The sequence below is a fragment of the Rhinopithecus bieti genome, unplaced genomic scaffold (genome assembly GCF_001698545.2).
Source record: "Rhinopithecus bieti isolate Rb0 unplaced genomic scaffold, ASM169854v2 scaffold_13317, whole genome shotgun sequence".
Classification (NCBI taxonomy): Eukaryota; Metazoa; Chordata; class Mammalia; order Primates; family Cercopithecidae; genus Rhinopithecus; species Rhinopithecus bieti.
In genome coordinates, this window is record NW_016807516.1 from 1,753,184 (window position 1) to 1,768,417 (window position 15,234).

The following is a 15,234-nucleotide window of genomic DNA, read 5'->3' on the forward strand; positions in this document are numbered from 1 at the left end:
AAAAAAAAAAAAAAAAAAAAAAAAAAAAAAAAAAAAAAAAAACTACAGATATGCTATGTTTAAAATAATGCAAAGTTCTATATGAACAAAGCAGAGGGTAATGTATCAAAGTGCAAAATGCAGTTTTATTAAGAATTATGGGGATTTTATTTTTCATAAGTCCACATTTTCTGAACTGTGGTTATTTTGCCAGCATAATTTAAAAAGCATACTGAAAGAATTTCATAAATGATAGCACTCCATACAAATGTAAAGTATTATCACCAAGGGGGCAGCTTATTCTTGCTTAGGACGGAGTAGAAATAACATTCATTCAAGATTAACTCTGTCTTCCTATCTCTGAAGAGTGTCGGGACGGAGAGCCACCTTTTCCAGGGTTTGTACAACACCTCCATGTGGGACCACCATGGAGCCCGTCTCCCTGGGCTTCAGCTCCCCCTCTCCAGTGGATGCTGGGAGGGGCTTATTCTGTGACCTGGGCTGGTGACTGGTGCTACATAGTGAGAAGCCCTGCAGGGCAGCCTCACCAGCCCAGGGTGGCCTTGCCCAGCCCCAATCAGTGAAGGGGAGCCTCCAGACACCTCTCTCTTGATGTCGTGCCCATCTTTCCTGGATGCACTGGGCACTGCCTGGGAGTTCCCAATTTCTCACCAGGGGCTAAATGGCAAGAGGTGATGTTGGCATGTTAGGATGTGGCTACAACGATGCTGGGTCATGCTGTGACAGCTGTGGGAACGCCCCTGACTGCACTGTCACTAATAAACAGCTCTGCAGTAGAGCTATTTACATGAGGTAAGTCCAGGAAATTCACTTTTTCCAAATGCCTACCACCCAAGATTATTCTCCTCTCTAGCAATATAATAATGTTCACTGGAAAGTAATGCTATTCATAATTCTTGTTTTATTATTATTCTGAAAATAATAGTTTATGGAGGAAACTCCTGACTGAAGCCATGTCAGGAGCCCGTCCGAGGGTACAACAGTTGATATACCCCCTTTTTATTTCACACAGGGTCTTGCTTTGTCACCCAGGCTGCAGTGCAGTGCTGTGAATCATGACTCACTGCAGCCTTGACCTCCCAGGCTCAAATCATCCTCCCACCTCAGCCTCCTGAGTAGCTGGAATCACAGGGACACGTCACCACATCTGGCTAATTTTTGCATTTTTTATAGAGACGAGGTCTCACCATGTTGTCCAGGCTGGTCCTAGACTCCTGGGCGCAAGTGATCCCCTTGCCTTGGCCTCCCAAAGTGTTGAGATTACAGGTGTGAGCCATGGCACCCAACAATATCCCTTCTTTTTATTGGCAAGAAAGATCTTTCCCCTCGTCAACAACTTCCAGGTCCATCAAGGAAAACAGGTGACAGGACTACCTCAAATGGCTCTCAACTTTCCTCCTGGAGTGTGGCCCTTCTGGGGAGGTGACTGACTTTAACTAAAAGAGGCACCCTGGCATGCAGACCTGATTGGGGTGATAAGGCAAGGCTCCCACAGCTGGAGGAAGGTGGTCTGGATCTAGGAGCCAAGGAGGATCAGGGTGCTTTCCTCGTTGAGTAGCTCCGAAAGCGGCTACTGACACCAAAGCACATCATGTTAGTTTCGAGGTTTGCTTCCCAGGGAGAAATTCCTGCCAGCTCGGGGCGGAACGACGCACAAGAGCTTTGCCACATCCAGCGCGTCGATGGGGTCCACGTCCCTCAGCCCAGCATCCCCTGCACCCAGCAGGCTGCCAGGCACGTAGTATGTGCTGAGTAAGTGTTTGTTGAACTGGATGGCCAAGGGCTTCCCCTGGCTGTGCAGCCTCTGGTGCTCAGTGAGGTGCGAGCTCCAGTTGAACATCTCCCCACATTGTTCACACTTGAACGACTTCTCCCCGGAGTGGATTTTCTGATGTTTAATGAGGCAGTGGTTCTGACTGAAGGCTCTGCCACACTCGCCGCACTTGTAGGGCTTCTCACCAGTGTGGATGCGCTGGTGCACGATGAGGGACGAGTGGCAGCTGAAGGCCTTCCAGCACTGGCTGCAGTCGAAGGGCTTCTCGCCTGTGTGGATGCGCCGGTGCACGATGAGGTAGGCGTGGGAGCTGAAGGCTTTGCCGCACTCGTTGCACTTGAAGGGCTTCTCGCCGCTGTGGATGCGCCTGTGCACGAGCAGGTACGCGTGGCAGCTGAAACCCTTTCCGCAGTCGGCGCACTTGAAGGGCTTCTCGCCCGTGTGCGTCCTCTGGTGGAGGGTGAGGCGCGAGCGGCTGTTGAAGGCCTTCTCACAGTCGCTGCACTTGAAAGGCTTGTCCCCGCTGTGGATCTTCTCGTGCACGGTGAGGGAGGAGTGGCAGGTGAAGGCCTTGCCGCAGGAGCCGCACTGGTAGGGCTTCTCGCCCGTGTGTATGCGGTGGTGGCGTGTGAGGTGCGTACGCTGGTTGAAGGCCTTGCCGCACTCGCCGCACCGGTAGGGCTTCTCGCCGGTGTGCACCCGCAGGTGCATGCTGAGCAGTGAGCTGCAGCTGAAGGCCTTCTCGCAGGCGCTGCACTTGTAGGGCCGCTCGCCCGTGTGGATGCGCTGGTGCACGTTGAGGGACGAGTGGCAGCTGAAGGCCTTCCCGCACTCGCCGCAGAAGAAGGGCTTCTCGCCCGTGTGGATGCGTCGGTGCTCCAGTAGGTTGGTGCTCCAGGTGAAGGCCTTGCCGCACTCATCGCACTTGTAAGCCTTCTCCCGGCTGTGCCAGCGCCGGTGCAGCGTGAGGGAGGAGCTCTGGCCGAACGCCTTCCCGCATTCGCCGCACACGAACTCGCCTTCCCCAGCGCCCGCCCCGCGCTGCCGGCGGGCCTGGGGGAACTTGTGCGGCTCACTTGGTGTAGGGGTGTTTTCTCCCGCACACAGTCTAGCAGGAGCCTTGGTTCTGCCCTCAGTAGCCTGGACGTTCTTGTGTGTGTCCAGCAAGCGTCCCCCCTCGGGAACGCGTTGCTGGGCGAAGAGGGGACACCTAAGGGGGAATTTCTCTACAGGGACGTCCCAGACGATAGCATGTGCAGGCGCCCAGGGCGCAGCCTGACTCCTCTGCAGAGCACCGGCCTGGCGCCCCCACGCCTGCGCCCCGCCCAGGGGCCGCTCCGTGATGGGCTCCTGGGCCGGTTCTTCTTTGCAAATGCCCTGCTGTTGAGAGGGCACCGCCTTCAGCTCCCATTCTGTAAGATATTGAAAGTGATTTTCTGTGAGCAAGCGGAAACCTGGCCTAGAATTCAGATTTGAGAACCGGCCTGGAGATGCAGATAAGCCCAGAAAAGAGGACACCAGGGCCAAGGCTGGAGGGCACAGGCAGAGAGAAGGGAGAGCCCAGGATGAGATGTGCAAGCAAGAGCGGGAAGAAAGGAAAGGAAGAAAACGCAAGGAACTACCAGAGAGCAAAGACCGGGAAAGGTGGAGAGGCCAAGGGAATCCCCGAAGGAGCAGCTACAAGCACCAAGGGGGCTGAGAAAGGGGCAAGCTCGGGAGCTGGTGATCAGGATTACACTTATTCACAGACACGTCGGCTGACAGACTGCTCTGTCAATACCATGGCAGGTGTTCGTAATACACAGGGCAAATACAAGTTTTTTGTGTGTTTGTGTTTTTTGAGACGGAGTCTCGCTCTGTCGCCCAGGCTGGCGTGCAGTGGTGTGATCTCAGCTCACCGCAAGCTCCGCCTCCCTGGTTCACGCCATTCTCCGGCCTCAGCCTCCCGAGTAGCTGGGACTAATAGATGAATTAAAAATTGTCTGTGGTGCCAAAAGGAAAAAAGGGCCTCCCACACTCCAGCGCTTCCCTTTAGAACACTGGGAATTGCAAATGCTTTCTCTGAGACGCATGCAAACCTTTTCAGAAGCGAAATGACCCTAGTCCAAGAGTCCAGTCCAAGATGTAACTTCCTGCTTGTCAAAAAGGTACAAGAGGCTGGGCGCGGTGGTTCTTGCCTGTAATCCCAGCACTTTGGGAGGTCAAGGTGGGCGGGTCACTTGAGCCCAGATCAAGACCAGCCTGCGCAACACAGACCCCACTACAAAAAATACAGAATTAACCAGGAATGATAGCACGTGTCTGTAGTCCCAGCTACTCAGGAGGCTGGGGTGGGAGGATCACCTGGGCCTGGGGAGATTAAGGATGTGAGCTATGATCATGCAACTGCACCCCAGCCTGGGCAATAGAGACCCTATCTCAAAATAATAATAATAATAATAATAATAATAAACCCCCAAAAAGCTGTCCTCTTCCTTTAGGTGAAGACAGTTGTCCTGTGTGCTGGGTTGGATCTGTCTCCTCTGTCAAAGGGGGATGTTTCTTTCTCTCATGCACACCACATCTGGTTAAACACTTATTCAATAAGAAGGCTTTCTTTCTTTTCTATCTCTATAGCAAGGTTTTCTGAGCTGGCAGGAGATTTTATTTCTAATTCTGTCCTCCCCAGGCTTAAAAAGGGGCATCTAGTGCAGTGGGCAGAGCTGCATGGTGGTGCTGCCCGTGGCCCCAACCCATCCAGAAGGGCAGGGCAAGTGGAACTGGCCATGGCACACATGGCAGGTGGCCAGGTGGAGAGCGAACAGCATGTGCAGAGGCTCAGAGGTGAGACAGTAAGATGAAGACAAGATACGCAGAGGCAGGAAGGCTGAGAGGTGACCCTGGCAAGGTGGATGGGTTTGAGGTGACCAGATGCCTGACTCAGAGGGCAGTCGGGGAAGAAAGGCCTTTTGCACAGAGGGTGACTTGATCATGTGGTGTCTTGGTGGGGGGCGGGGACAGAGTCTCGCTCTGTTGTCCAGGCTGCAGTGCAGGGGTGCAATCATGGCTCAATGCAGCCTCCAACTCCTGGGCTCAAGCGATCCTCCTGCCTTGGCCTCCCAAAGCGCTGGGATTAGATGTGTGAGCCCCTGAGCCTGGTATAATGGTTTGTCTTGAAGGTGGCTTTGCTGGTGTGTGAGGAGGTGGGAGCGAGCAGTTAGGGAGGCCAGTTAGGGAGGCCATCTGAATAATTCAGGTGAAAAATGGCAACTTCAGACTGGTACCAAGGCTGTGAAAATGAACAGGAAGCAGCAGATCTGAGAGCCATTGAGGAGCTAAAACTGCTGGCTCTAGCTGTTGACTGAAGGTGGCAAGAGAGGAAATGGGGGAGAGGATGAGACCTCAGCAAACACCCAAGCCAAGGATGGACGGTGGAAGCTTTTGTAAAGACAGGGACGGGAGGAGGAAGGTCCAGTTCCAAGTCTGGTCTTAGACATGCAGGCAGAGGCCCACGAGATGGTCAGTGACACAGGGCTGCAGCTCAGCTGGTGTTGCTATAGTGTAGACCATGCTCACACCAAGTGAGAGGTGAGAGTCTAGGGAAGGTGCATAGAGCAGAGAGAAGAGGCCCAGGCCAGAAAAAAGTCGTTTTGGCAGCAATAGGGCCAACAACATAGCAGGGCACATACATCTAAGGGATAATGTGCAATCAGTAAACATCACGTGAGGATGCTCACTATGCCATGGCCAGTGTGGTAGCCAGACTCCGGCATGGATGCTGTGCTTCCAAGGGTGCGTAAGGCTTTATTTATTTATTTATTTTGAGACGGGGTTTAGCTCTCTCTCCCAGGCTGGAGTGCAATGGTGCGGTCATGGCTCACTGCAACCTCTGCCTCTCAGGTTCAAGCGATTCTCCTGCCTAAGCCTCTAGAGTAGCTGGGATTACAGGTGCCCACCAGCACGCCTGGCTAATTTTTTTTTTTTTTTTTTTTTTTTTTTTTGAGATAGAGTTTCACTTTTGTTATCTGGAGTTACCTTCCGGGTTCAAGCAATTCTCCTGCCTCAGCCTCCCGAGTAGCTGGGATGACAGGCATGCGCTACCATGCCCGGCTAATTTGGTAATTTTAGTAGAGATGGGGTTTCTCTATGTTGGTCAGGCTCGTCTCGAACTCCTGACCTCAGGTGATTTGCCTGCCTTGGCCTCCCAGAGTGTTGGGATTACAGGTGTGAGCCATTGCACCCGGCCACGTGTAGCTTTAGAAAAGTCTATCCGCACACAGAGGAATGGCCCAGAGGAATCAGTGATGTGGTCAGTTATTAGAGAACAGTTATCTCTGGGTGGAAAGATTATCCAGGATTTCAATAACCTTTCAGCCTCATTTTCAGTGTATTCATATACGAATCAAACAAAAATATGAATTTTTTAAAACCTGTAATTTTGTCAAAGAGGACAAAGCAAGCATCAGAGGCTGGGGTGAGAAATAAAGACCAGAAAGCTGGGGCTACAGCTGCTGTTGCAGGTTGGGGCTGGGTGGTGTGTGGCAGCAGAGCGGGTATGGAGAAGGGACTGCCTTCCCCGACCCCTGTGCTCTGTGCTCCACAGCTTATTGGCTGCCTTTCCCACAGAAAGGTGTTTCTCAAGCTTTCTAGACACCTAACATGCTCAGCAGTCACTGTCCAATAAATTAAGCTGAAATTATTTAATTCACTTATTCATCAACCAACTCAGAAGAGAAGTCTACAAAAAGAATGTTGGAGAAGAAAAACAGACCACCTTCTGCTCAAGACCCACCCCGGTCCCCTTTCCCTCATGGAGGGCTGCCATCTTGGCCACAACCTAGAAGCCCTCGCTGATGTTGACCCTGACCCTGATGCTGGCCCTGACCCTGACGCTGATGCTGGCCTTGATGCTGATGCTGACTCTGACGCTGATGCTGGCCCTGATGCTGATGCTGACTCTGACCCTGATGCCGGCCCTGACCCTGATGCTGATGCTGACCCTGATGCTGACTCTGACACTGATGCTGGCCCTGATGCTGATGCTGACCCTGACGCTGATGCTGACTCTGACGCTGATGCTGACTCTGATGCTGGTGCTGGCCCTGACCCTGATGCTGATGTTGGCCCTGACCCTGATGCTGATGCTGACCCTGATGCTGATGCTGACTCTGACGCTGCTGCTGGCCCTGACGCTGCTGCTGGCGCTGATGCTGCTGCTGGCCCTGACCCCGATGCTGATGCTGACCCTGATGCTGATGCTCATGCTGGCTCTGACGCTGATGCTGACCCTGATGCTGATGCTGACCCTGATGCTGATGCTGACTCTGACCCTGATGCTGATGCTGATGCTGACTCTGACCCTGGTGCTGATGCTGACTCTGATGCTGATGCTGGCCCTGACCTTGATGCTGGCCCTGACCCTGACGCTAATGCTCATACTGGCTCTGATGCTGATGCTGGCCCTGGCCCTGACACTGGCCCTGAACCTGATGCTGATGCTGGCCCTGATGCTGACGCTGATGCTGACCCTGACACTGACACTGACCAATGCCAGCTGCCCCTCCCCTGGTGGCCCTCTGACCCCAATCCCACACCCCCAGCTGCCCAGCCAACATCACTGGCTCAATATTTCTATTCCTGCCTCCCCACCCCCATCAGCAGGTGGCCATTTGGTCCCAATGGCTCGGTTTGCTCCCTGTTGTATCCCAGAACAGGTTTCAACACACAGGCAGTGCTCAATATGTGCTGAAGGGAGACAGGCGGGAGGGTCTGGTGGAGGACCTGAGAACGTGACATGGAACTAGAGCAAATTGAGGGGGAAAAATAGGGGCCATAGGAGGAGGTGCCGCCAGAGGTGCTGGGGCCGGCACCCTTCCACCTGTGCCTCTGCTCACCTGGACAGGGCCCTCCAGGGACTTCCCTCTGCATGCTCCATGGCTCCTCGCCTCGTTCCAGATGGGAGATCACATCTGGCTTGTGCAGTGGAGGTCCTGCTTGTGGGGAGAAAGTGGGGCTGGGCATGCTGCGGCTCTCCAGGCCCAGCTGACCTCAGGGGCCGCCCCTAACAAGGACAATGCCTGTGAAGTGGACACCCTCTCTGGGAACAGGAGGTCCTCTGGGCCAAAAGTGGTGAGGGTCTCAGACTGGAACCCAAATCCCAGTGCACACTCTGAAGACCCCACGTGTGCTGACGTCCTTACTTTATTGCTCGAGGACCGTTCCAGAGCCAGCTGGGCTCCAGGGTCCCACCTTCCTCTCTTCTCTCCCTGCCCCCACCCCAGGACCAGGGGAAATGCCAAGCAAGGATGCTACCAGCTCCTACGCTGTCCCCTGGGGACTTCTGGTGTGGCTGAGGCCCCTGGCCATGAGTACCCCAAGGCACAGGTCTTGCTTCCCAACCCATGACATATCTGGCACCAGGGCTGGCACTGAAGGGATCCTCCTTAATATCTACCACGCAGAAGAAGGCTGACAGCAAACGCCCAGCCTGGGGCTGGGGGGATCTTACCTAGGGCAAGAAGGTTCTGGTAGTTCTCCAACATCACATCCCGGTACAAGGCCCTCTGAGGGGAGTCTAGCTGACCCCACTCCTCCTGGGTGAAGTCCACAGCCACATCCTTGAAACTCACTGATTCCTGAAATGACATATAGGTTCTCACTCACTCAGGACTGATTCTGTGTCCATGGTTCCAAAGGAGCCAGAGATTGATTAAGGACTCTACAAGTAAAAGGTTAACCTCAGGTGACTTCCCATGCACAGAAGGTTGTGCTGTAGACACTGACCATGAGTGAATTTGGGGATCAGGGGCAGGGAGAGGGGCTGGGAATTGGCATACATTCCCATACCACCTTCTAGACTGGGAAAGCAGGGCCTTGGCAACTTGAGGTGGGACCCAGGGGCTGTACATGGTTGTTGTATCATGCTCTAAGTCCTGGGTAAGATGCTATGCTTCATGGGGTCAAGAATTTCAAACTTAAAAATTTGAGAGAATATTAATAGTACAAAAACCCCAGCAACTCTATTGAAAGTTCACTAATGCAAAAGGATCCGAACTTAGACTAGATACCGTTATTATACTCTAAGGAAGGAAACCTTGTATATATCAGCAAGTTCTGTGCCCCAAGGGATCAAGAGAGGCTACCTGCAGTCCTCACCTGACTGCCTTCCAATCCTTCCCGCCTGCTCCCCCTGGGCCTGGGCATCCTGGCCACCACCCAACTCCAGACTTGCTTTGATCCTTGAAAGGATCAAATAGATGCCAAGTAATTTCACTGCATCCCAGAACAAATCCCAGAAACACTTAAGAAATTCCAAAAACCTACTCAACAAAGTAAAATTCACAATGTCCAGCATCCAATCAAATAACTAAAAGGTGAACAATATTAATGAAATCAGAGGAATTAAGAGTATATTAGAACAGTATGTGTTTACCTCAAAAGAAGCCATTAAGGGAGGAAAAGAGAAACAAAAAAGGCATAAGACATAGAAAACTAATAGCAAGTCTGGGTGGGGTGGCTCATGCGTGTAATCCCAGCACATTGGGAGGCCAAGGTGGCAGATCACCTGAGGTCAGGAGAATTTCTTGAACCCAGGAGGTGGAGGTTGCAGTGAGCCAAGATTGCGCCACTGCACTCCAGCCCGGGTGACAAGAGCGAAACTCTGCCCAAAAAAAAAAAAAAAAAAAAAAAAAAGTGGGGGGGAAGAGACATGTAAATCCAACTATATTAATAATTACACTAAATGCGAATAGTTTAAACACTCCAATTAAAAGGTGGAGACTGTCTAACTGAATTAAAAAAGCAAGCTACAGAAACCTACTTTACATACAAAGATAGGTTAAAAGTGAAAGGGTAGAAAAAGATAAAGCCTGCAAATACTAATTAAAAAAAATAGCTGAAGTGCTTATAGTGATAGCAAAGTAGATTTCAGAGAGACGACTATCAGAGATAAAGAGAATATTACATAATGATAAAAGGCCTAATTTGTTAAGAACTCATGGCAATCCTAAATATAAATGCATCTACTAAAAGAGCTTCAAAATACATAAGGCAAAAACTGACAGAACAATTAAAAACACCATCATTCAACTTGACTTAACAGGTATTCACATAACACTCTAGTCAACAAAGGCAGAATACACAATTTTCAAGGGCATGTGGAACATTTACCAAGATAAACCACACTCTGGGAAATAAAATAAATCTTGGTAGATTTGAAAGGCTTTAAATCATACAAAGTTCATTCTCTGACGACAAGAGAATTAAATCAGAAATCCATAATAGAAAGTCATCTGGAAAATGCCCTAAATATTAGAAAATGAAACAACACACTCTGAAATAACATACCGTTGAAGAAGAAATCACTAGGAAAATTAGAAACGATTTTCAGCTGAATAAAAATGTCACGTAACAAAAGTTCTAGGATATAGATGAGGCAGTGCTTAGAAATTTATAGTGCTGAATGCTATACAAGGAAAAAAGTGTCAAATCAATATCTATGTTTCAATCTTAAGACACTAAAGTAAGTAAAGTAAGTTTCAATCTTAAGAGACCAAGGAGATAATAAAGATCAGAAATCTATGAAATGGAAAACAGAAAATAGAGAAAATCAATAGAACAAAAAAATGGTTTTTTGAAAAGATCAACAAAATTGATAAACTACATGGCTCAGCAATTTCACACCTAGGTATTTATGCAAGAGAAATTAAAATGCACAGCCATACGTGTACTCAAATATTTATAGCGGATTTATTTGTAACAGCAAAAGCCTATGAGCGACTAAATATCCATCAGCTGGTGAATGGATAAGCCGACTGTGGAATACCCATCCAATGGAGTAATGGGCTGAATTGTATATCCTTCACCTCAAATTCCTATGTCTCAACCCTCAGTAACTCCAAGAGAGGTTTTTATTTTTTATTTTTTATTTTTTTTGAGACATAGTCTCACTCTGTCACCCAGGCTGGAGTGCAGTGGTGCAATATCAGCTCACTGCAACCTCTGCCTCCTGGGTTCAAGAGATTCTCCTGCCTCAGCCTCCTGAGTAGCTAGGACTATAGGCACACGCCACTACACTTGGCTAAATTTTTGAATTTCTAGTAGAGACAGGGTTTCACCATGTTGACCAGGCTGGTCTTGAATTCCTGTTAAGTCAGTTCCTCAAGTGATCCACCCAACTTAGCCTCCCAAAATGCTGGGATTACAGACATGAGCCACTGCATCCGGCCTGGAGAGAGGTTCTTTGAAGAAGTAATTAAGTTGAAATGAATTCAATACAGTGGGCCCTAATCCAATATAACTGGTGTCCTCATAAGAAGAGGAAATTTGGACACATAGAGGAAGTAAGACCATGTGAAGATGTAGGGAAAAGGTGGCCATCTACAAGCCAAGGAAAGAGACCTCAGAAGAAACCAACCCTGCTGACACCTTGATCTCAGACTTCTTTTTTTTTTTTCTTCTTTGAGACAGAGTCTCGCTTATCACTCAGGCTGGAGTGCAGTGGCGCGATCTAGGCTCACTGCAAGTTCTACCTCCTGGGTTCAGGCCATTCTCCTGCCTCAGCAGCCCATGTAGCTGGGACTACAGGCACCCGCCACCATGCCCGGCTAATTCTTTTGTGTTTTTAGTAGAGATGGGGTTTCACCATGTTAGGTAGGATGGTCTCGATCTCCTGACCTCGTAGTCTGCCTGCCTCAGCCTCCCAAAGTGCTGGGATTACAGGCGTGAGCCAACATGCCTGGCCCTGATCTCAGACTTCTTGCCTCCTGAATTGTAATAAAATTAATTTCTGTTGTTTAAACGCTCCTGCCATACTTTGTATGGCAGCCCTAGCAGACTAATACAAATGGAGTATTACTCACCAATAAAAAGGAACAAACTACCGATTCACACAACAACATGGATAAACTCAAAAGCATATGCTAAGTGAAATAAAGCAGAGACAAAAGACCACATAGTATAAATTCCATATGAAATCCTTAAAGAGGAAAATCTATAGCAAAACTATAGTGGTTACCAAGGGGAGAGGGGAGAGGGGAGAGGACGGAATGCACAGGGGCATGAGGACATTTTTGGGTCATGGAAATGTCCCATATCATGATTGTGGTGCTGGTTACACAACTGTATATGTTTGCTCAACCTCATCAAATTGCATACCTAAAATTACACAGTTGTGCTGTATATAAATTACACCTAAATAAAACCTTACCCCGCAAAACACTGGATTTCAGACGAGGAGGTAGAGATGAGGACAAATGCTGAGAACACACCCCTAACTGAGGCATGCAGGCATGAAGGACGATGATAGTTGAGGGAAGGAGAAAATGGGCTGAAACAAAGCTCCAAGCCGGGTGTGGGGGTGCACATCTTGGTCCCAACTACTCAGGAGGCTGAGGTGGGGGATTTGCTTGAGCCCAGGATTTGAAGGCTGCAGTGAGCTATGATCGTGCCACCGCACCCCAGCCTGGGCGACAGAGTGAGACTCTGTCTCAAAAAAAAGAAAAACGAAAGAAAAACAAAAAATAGTCCCAAAGGTATCAGAATATGGTGCTGGCCAGTAAGGCTGTCAGAGACTACATGGCTTCAGTGTGGGGAGCATCAACCAGCAAGAGTAGGGTAGGGTCTGAGGCCCGCACAGGCCTTTTTGGTGGGTATTTCTGGCCCACTGGGAGAAGCCCATGTCTAATGTGTCTTCATTCTGCAGGAAAGGGAATAAAAAGCCCAGAGAGTATGTGTTGGAATCAGATGCCGATGTGGTAATGACACTAGCAGAGAAGTCAGAACAGACCACACAAGATGTCCCAGGAGACAGAACAACTTGAACTGTGAGTGTGAATGAGACTGTCAAGAGAAAACGCCAAAGGTGATGTGTACTCAGGACAGTCAACTGGTTATTCAAGGATCTAACAAGCAAATATTTTAGGAATAGGGATAACACATGCACAAGGGCCCTACCACCTACAGGGAGCTGCACAGACACATACAGACATACATACATGCACATATATTTTTTTTTTGCTGAACCATTTGAACGTAAGTTGCAGACATCATGACGTCCCACTCTACAGTCTTCAACTGGTATCTCCTGTGGATATTCTCTTACATAATCACAGTACTATTATCACACGCAATACATTTACTATTGATACAATATGACCTAAGATACAGCCCATTTTCAAATTTCATCAATTGTCCCAAACTGCCCTTTATCAATTTTTTTGGATCTACACCCTAGTCAAGGAACATGCATTGCATTTGACTGTCAAGTTTCTTGAGAACTATAAAGCATTGTGACACACTACAGAAGTGAGGCGCATCTCACAATACACATTTTACAGCTGTTTCTAGCTGTCTATAATCAGCTGTCACCTCTTTTGAGTGGCAGACTGACAAAATCACAAAATGCTAAAAAACAAACAAACAAACAAAAAAACCCATAGACCCCTCATCCCTCCAGATCTTTCACTCTACTGTGCTCTTTGTCAACTGCACCCTTCTAAATACTACCATGGGGTAGGGTGGTTGCCGTAGAGAAACAAAATGAGGAACAGAGTCCACAGTCTGTAAAAGGAGGGATCTGGGTCCCACGTGGCTGCAGAAGTGCCCAGGGCCAATTCCTTGCTGATCCATCAGATTCTACAAATGTCCAGGACTCTCCATGAAGGCCCCATGCCAGGGGCCAGGCACAGAGGAAAGCACACAGGGATGCCTCCCCTACCACCACTCTTAACCCAGTGCTGCAATCCAGGTCTTCCTCAGCTGCTGCACGTGCCCCTGTCCAATTCCATCCCAGTAAATCAACCTGTGCAAACATCCTGCACCAACCCCTGGCCAGCATGTGGATAGACAAAGCGACCCCATGTGAGCCGTCACCTACTTTCTCAGGTTCCACTAAAACCACTCCTCAGAGCTCCCAGGACAGCGCTGGGCAGAGAGATCCCCAGCAACTGACCCACTGAATGGGGTTGGAGGAGACATTGGATAGAGTACATCTCCAGGCACACTTCGGGCAACATGTGGACTCTTCAACTGGAGCTGTTTCTACTGCCCAGAGCTTCCTCAGGACTGGCCAGCAGGTACCCAGGTGAAGGTCTGTGGAAGGCTGATGATCCAGGGCTGGGGAGGGAATGTGCCAACCCTCTTCATAAAGAAGGAAGAACACGCAGCCACTCACCTTGGACCTGGCTTCGGGAAGACCCCAACCTGATATATCCTCGGGATTCTCTTTCAGGGAAAGAGCAGGATCCTGAGAGGAAAGAGCTGGGGAAGGAGAAATGCGTCAAGACCGCGGCTACTAGGCTCACAGCTGAGCTTAAAGCCCACCTGTTGTGGCACAAGAGAGAATCAGAGAGGAGGCCGAACCTGCCAGCAAGGCCAGGTGGGGAACGAGCCCCAACAGCTAGAACCAACTGATATAGCATCGAGGGATAATTCTGCCTGTGTCTCAGACACTCCAATTCATGAAGAAAAGAGCTGCTATCCCCCAATCAAGCACGTCTGAGTGGGAACAAATGGTTGGGCACGGGGAAGAAAGAAGCAGGAGGCCAGGCGCGGTGGCTCACTCCTATAATCCCAGCACTTTGGGAGACCGACTCGGGCGGATCGCTTGACCTCAAGACCAGCCTGGGCAACATGGCAAAACCCCGTCTCTACTAAAAATACAAAAATTAGCCGGGCGTGGTGGCGCGCACCTGCAATCCCAGCTACTTGGGAGGCTGAGGCGGAAGAATCGCTTGAACCCGGGAGGCAGAGGTTGCAGTGAGCGTAGATCAAGCCATTGCACTCCCGCCTGGGTGACAGAGTGAGACTCCATTAAAAAAAAAAAAAAAAAAAGATGCTGAATGCTTCTGGGAAACTGGCCTGATCTGAGTGTCAATATTCTCAAGTGCAAATCCACAGACACGCTGACTACAAGAGCGAAGCTGTACCTGTCTTCTCGGGCTCCGGGGCAGGGATCTCCATGGCCTCCACGGCAGCCTCCCGGGGAGGAGTGGGCAGCTCTGTAGCCTCCAGGACCCAGGGCAGGCCCAGAGGAGCGAGTCCTGCTCCTGGGGCTCAGGGGCCTGCAGCGGAGCCTCGCGGGGCGGCCACGCGCTCACAGCTGCACGACCACACGCACGGATCCCCCTCCCCGCGCCCGGCTGAGGTGGGGCTCAGGCCGGCTCCGCAGATACCCACTCCGCACACCAGGCTCAGCCCCATGCCCGGCGCACGCACGCCCCGGCACACCCCCGCCACACGCTCCTCTGGGCGAACCCGCACTCGGAGACCAGGGCCAGGCCTAAGGTTCCGCGGCCCGGAGCCATCGGACGCCGACCGACCAGCAGACAGGCCCGGAGGCGGACAGAGACCGCTGACGGTCTGAGGGACCGGCAAGTGGACAAACCGAACTCCCACAAAAGGACGGCTACTGCCACAAAGAGCAGCAGGCGGCCGCCGCTGGAAAGTGCGCCTGCGCAGCACGGCGCAAACTACACCTCCCG

The 15,234-nt window shown here is 50.5% G+C and overlaps 1 protein-coding gene across 4 annotated transcripts; it reads right to left on the reverse strand.

Moving 5' to 3' along the window:
- Nucleotides 1-97: 97 nt before the first annotated feature.
- Nucleotides 98-15,221, reverse strand: ZNF74 (zinc finger protein 74). Of its 4 annotated transcripts, none has more exons than XM_017882606.1 (5): nt 14,680-15,221; nt 13,926-14,011; nt 8,262-8,388; nt 7,648-7,743; nt 98-3,186 (listed from the first exon to the last, which is right to left on the reverse strand). In XM_017882606.1, the coding sequence occupies exons 1-5, from the start codon at nt 14,711-14,713 to the stop codon at nt 1,595-1,597; spliced, it is 1,935 nt and encodes a 644-aa protein (XP_017738095.1). In that variant the 5' UTR covers nt 14,714-15,221; the 3' UTR covers nt 98-1,594. The 4 variants fall into 4 exon arrangements, with proteins under 4 accessions (XP_017738095.1, XP_017738094.1, XP_017738097.1 ...); XM_017882605.1 differs by having other exon boundaries at nt 7,648-7,746; XM_017882608.1 differs by lacking the exon at nt 13,926-14,011 and having other exon boundaries at nt 14,680-15,177.
- Between the last annotated feature and the right edge of the window lie 13 nt (nt 15,222-15,234).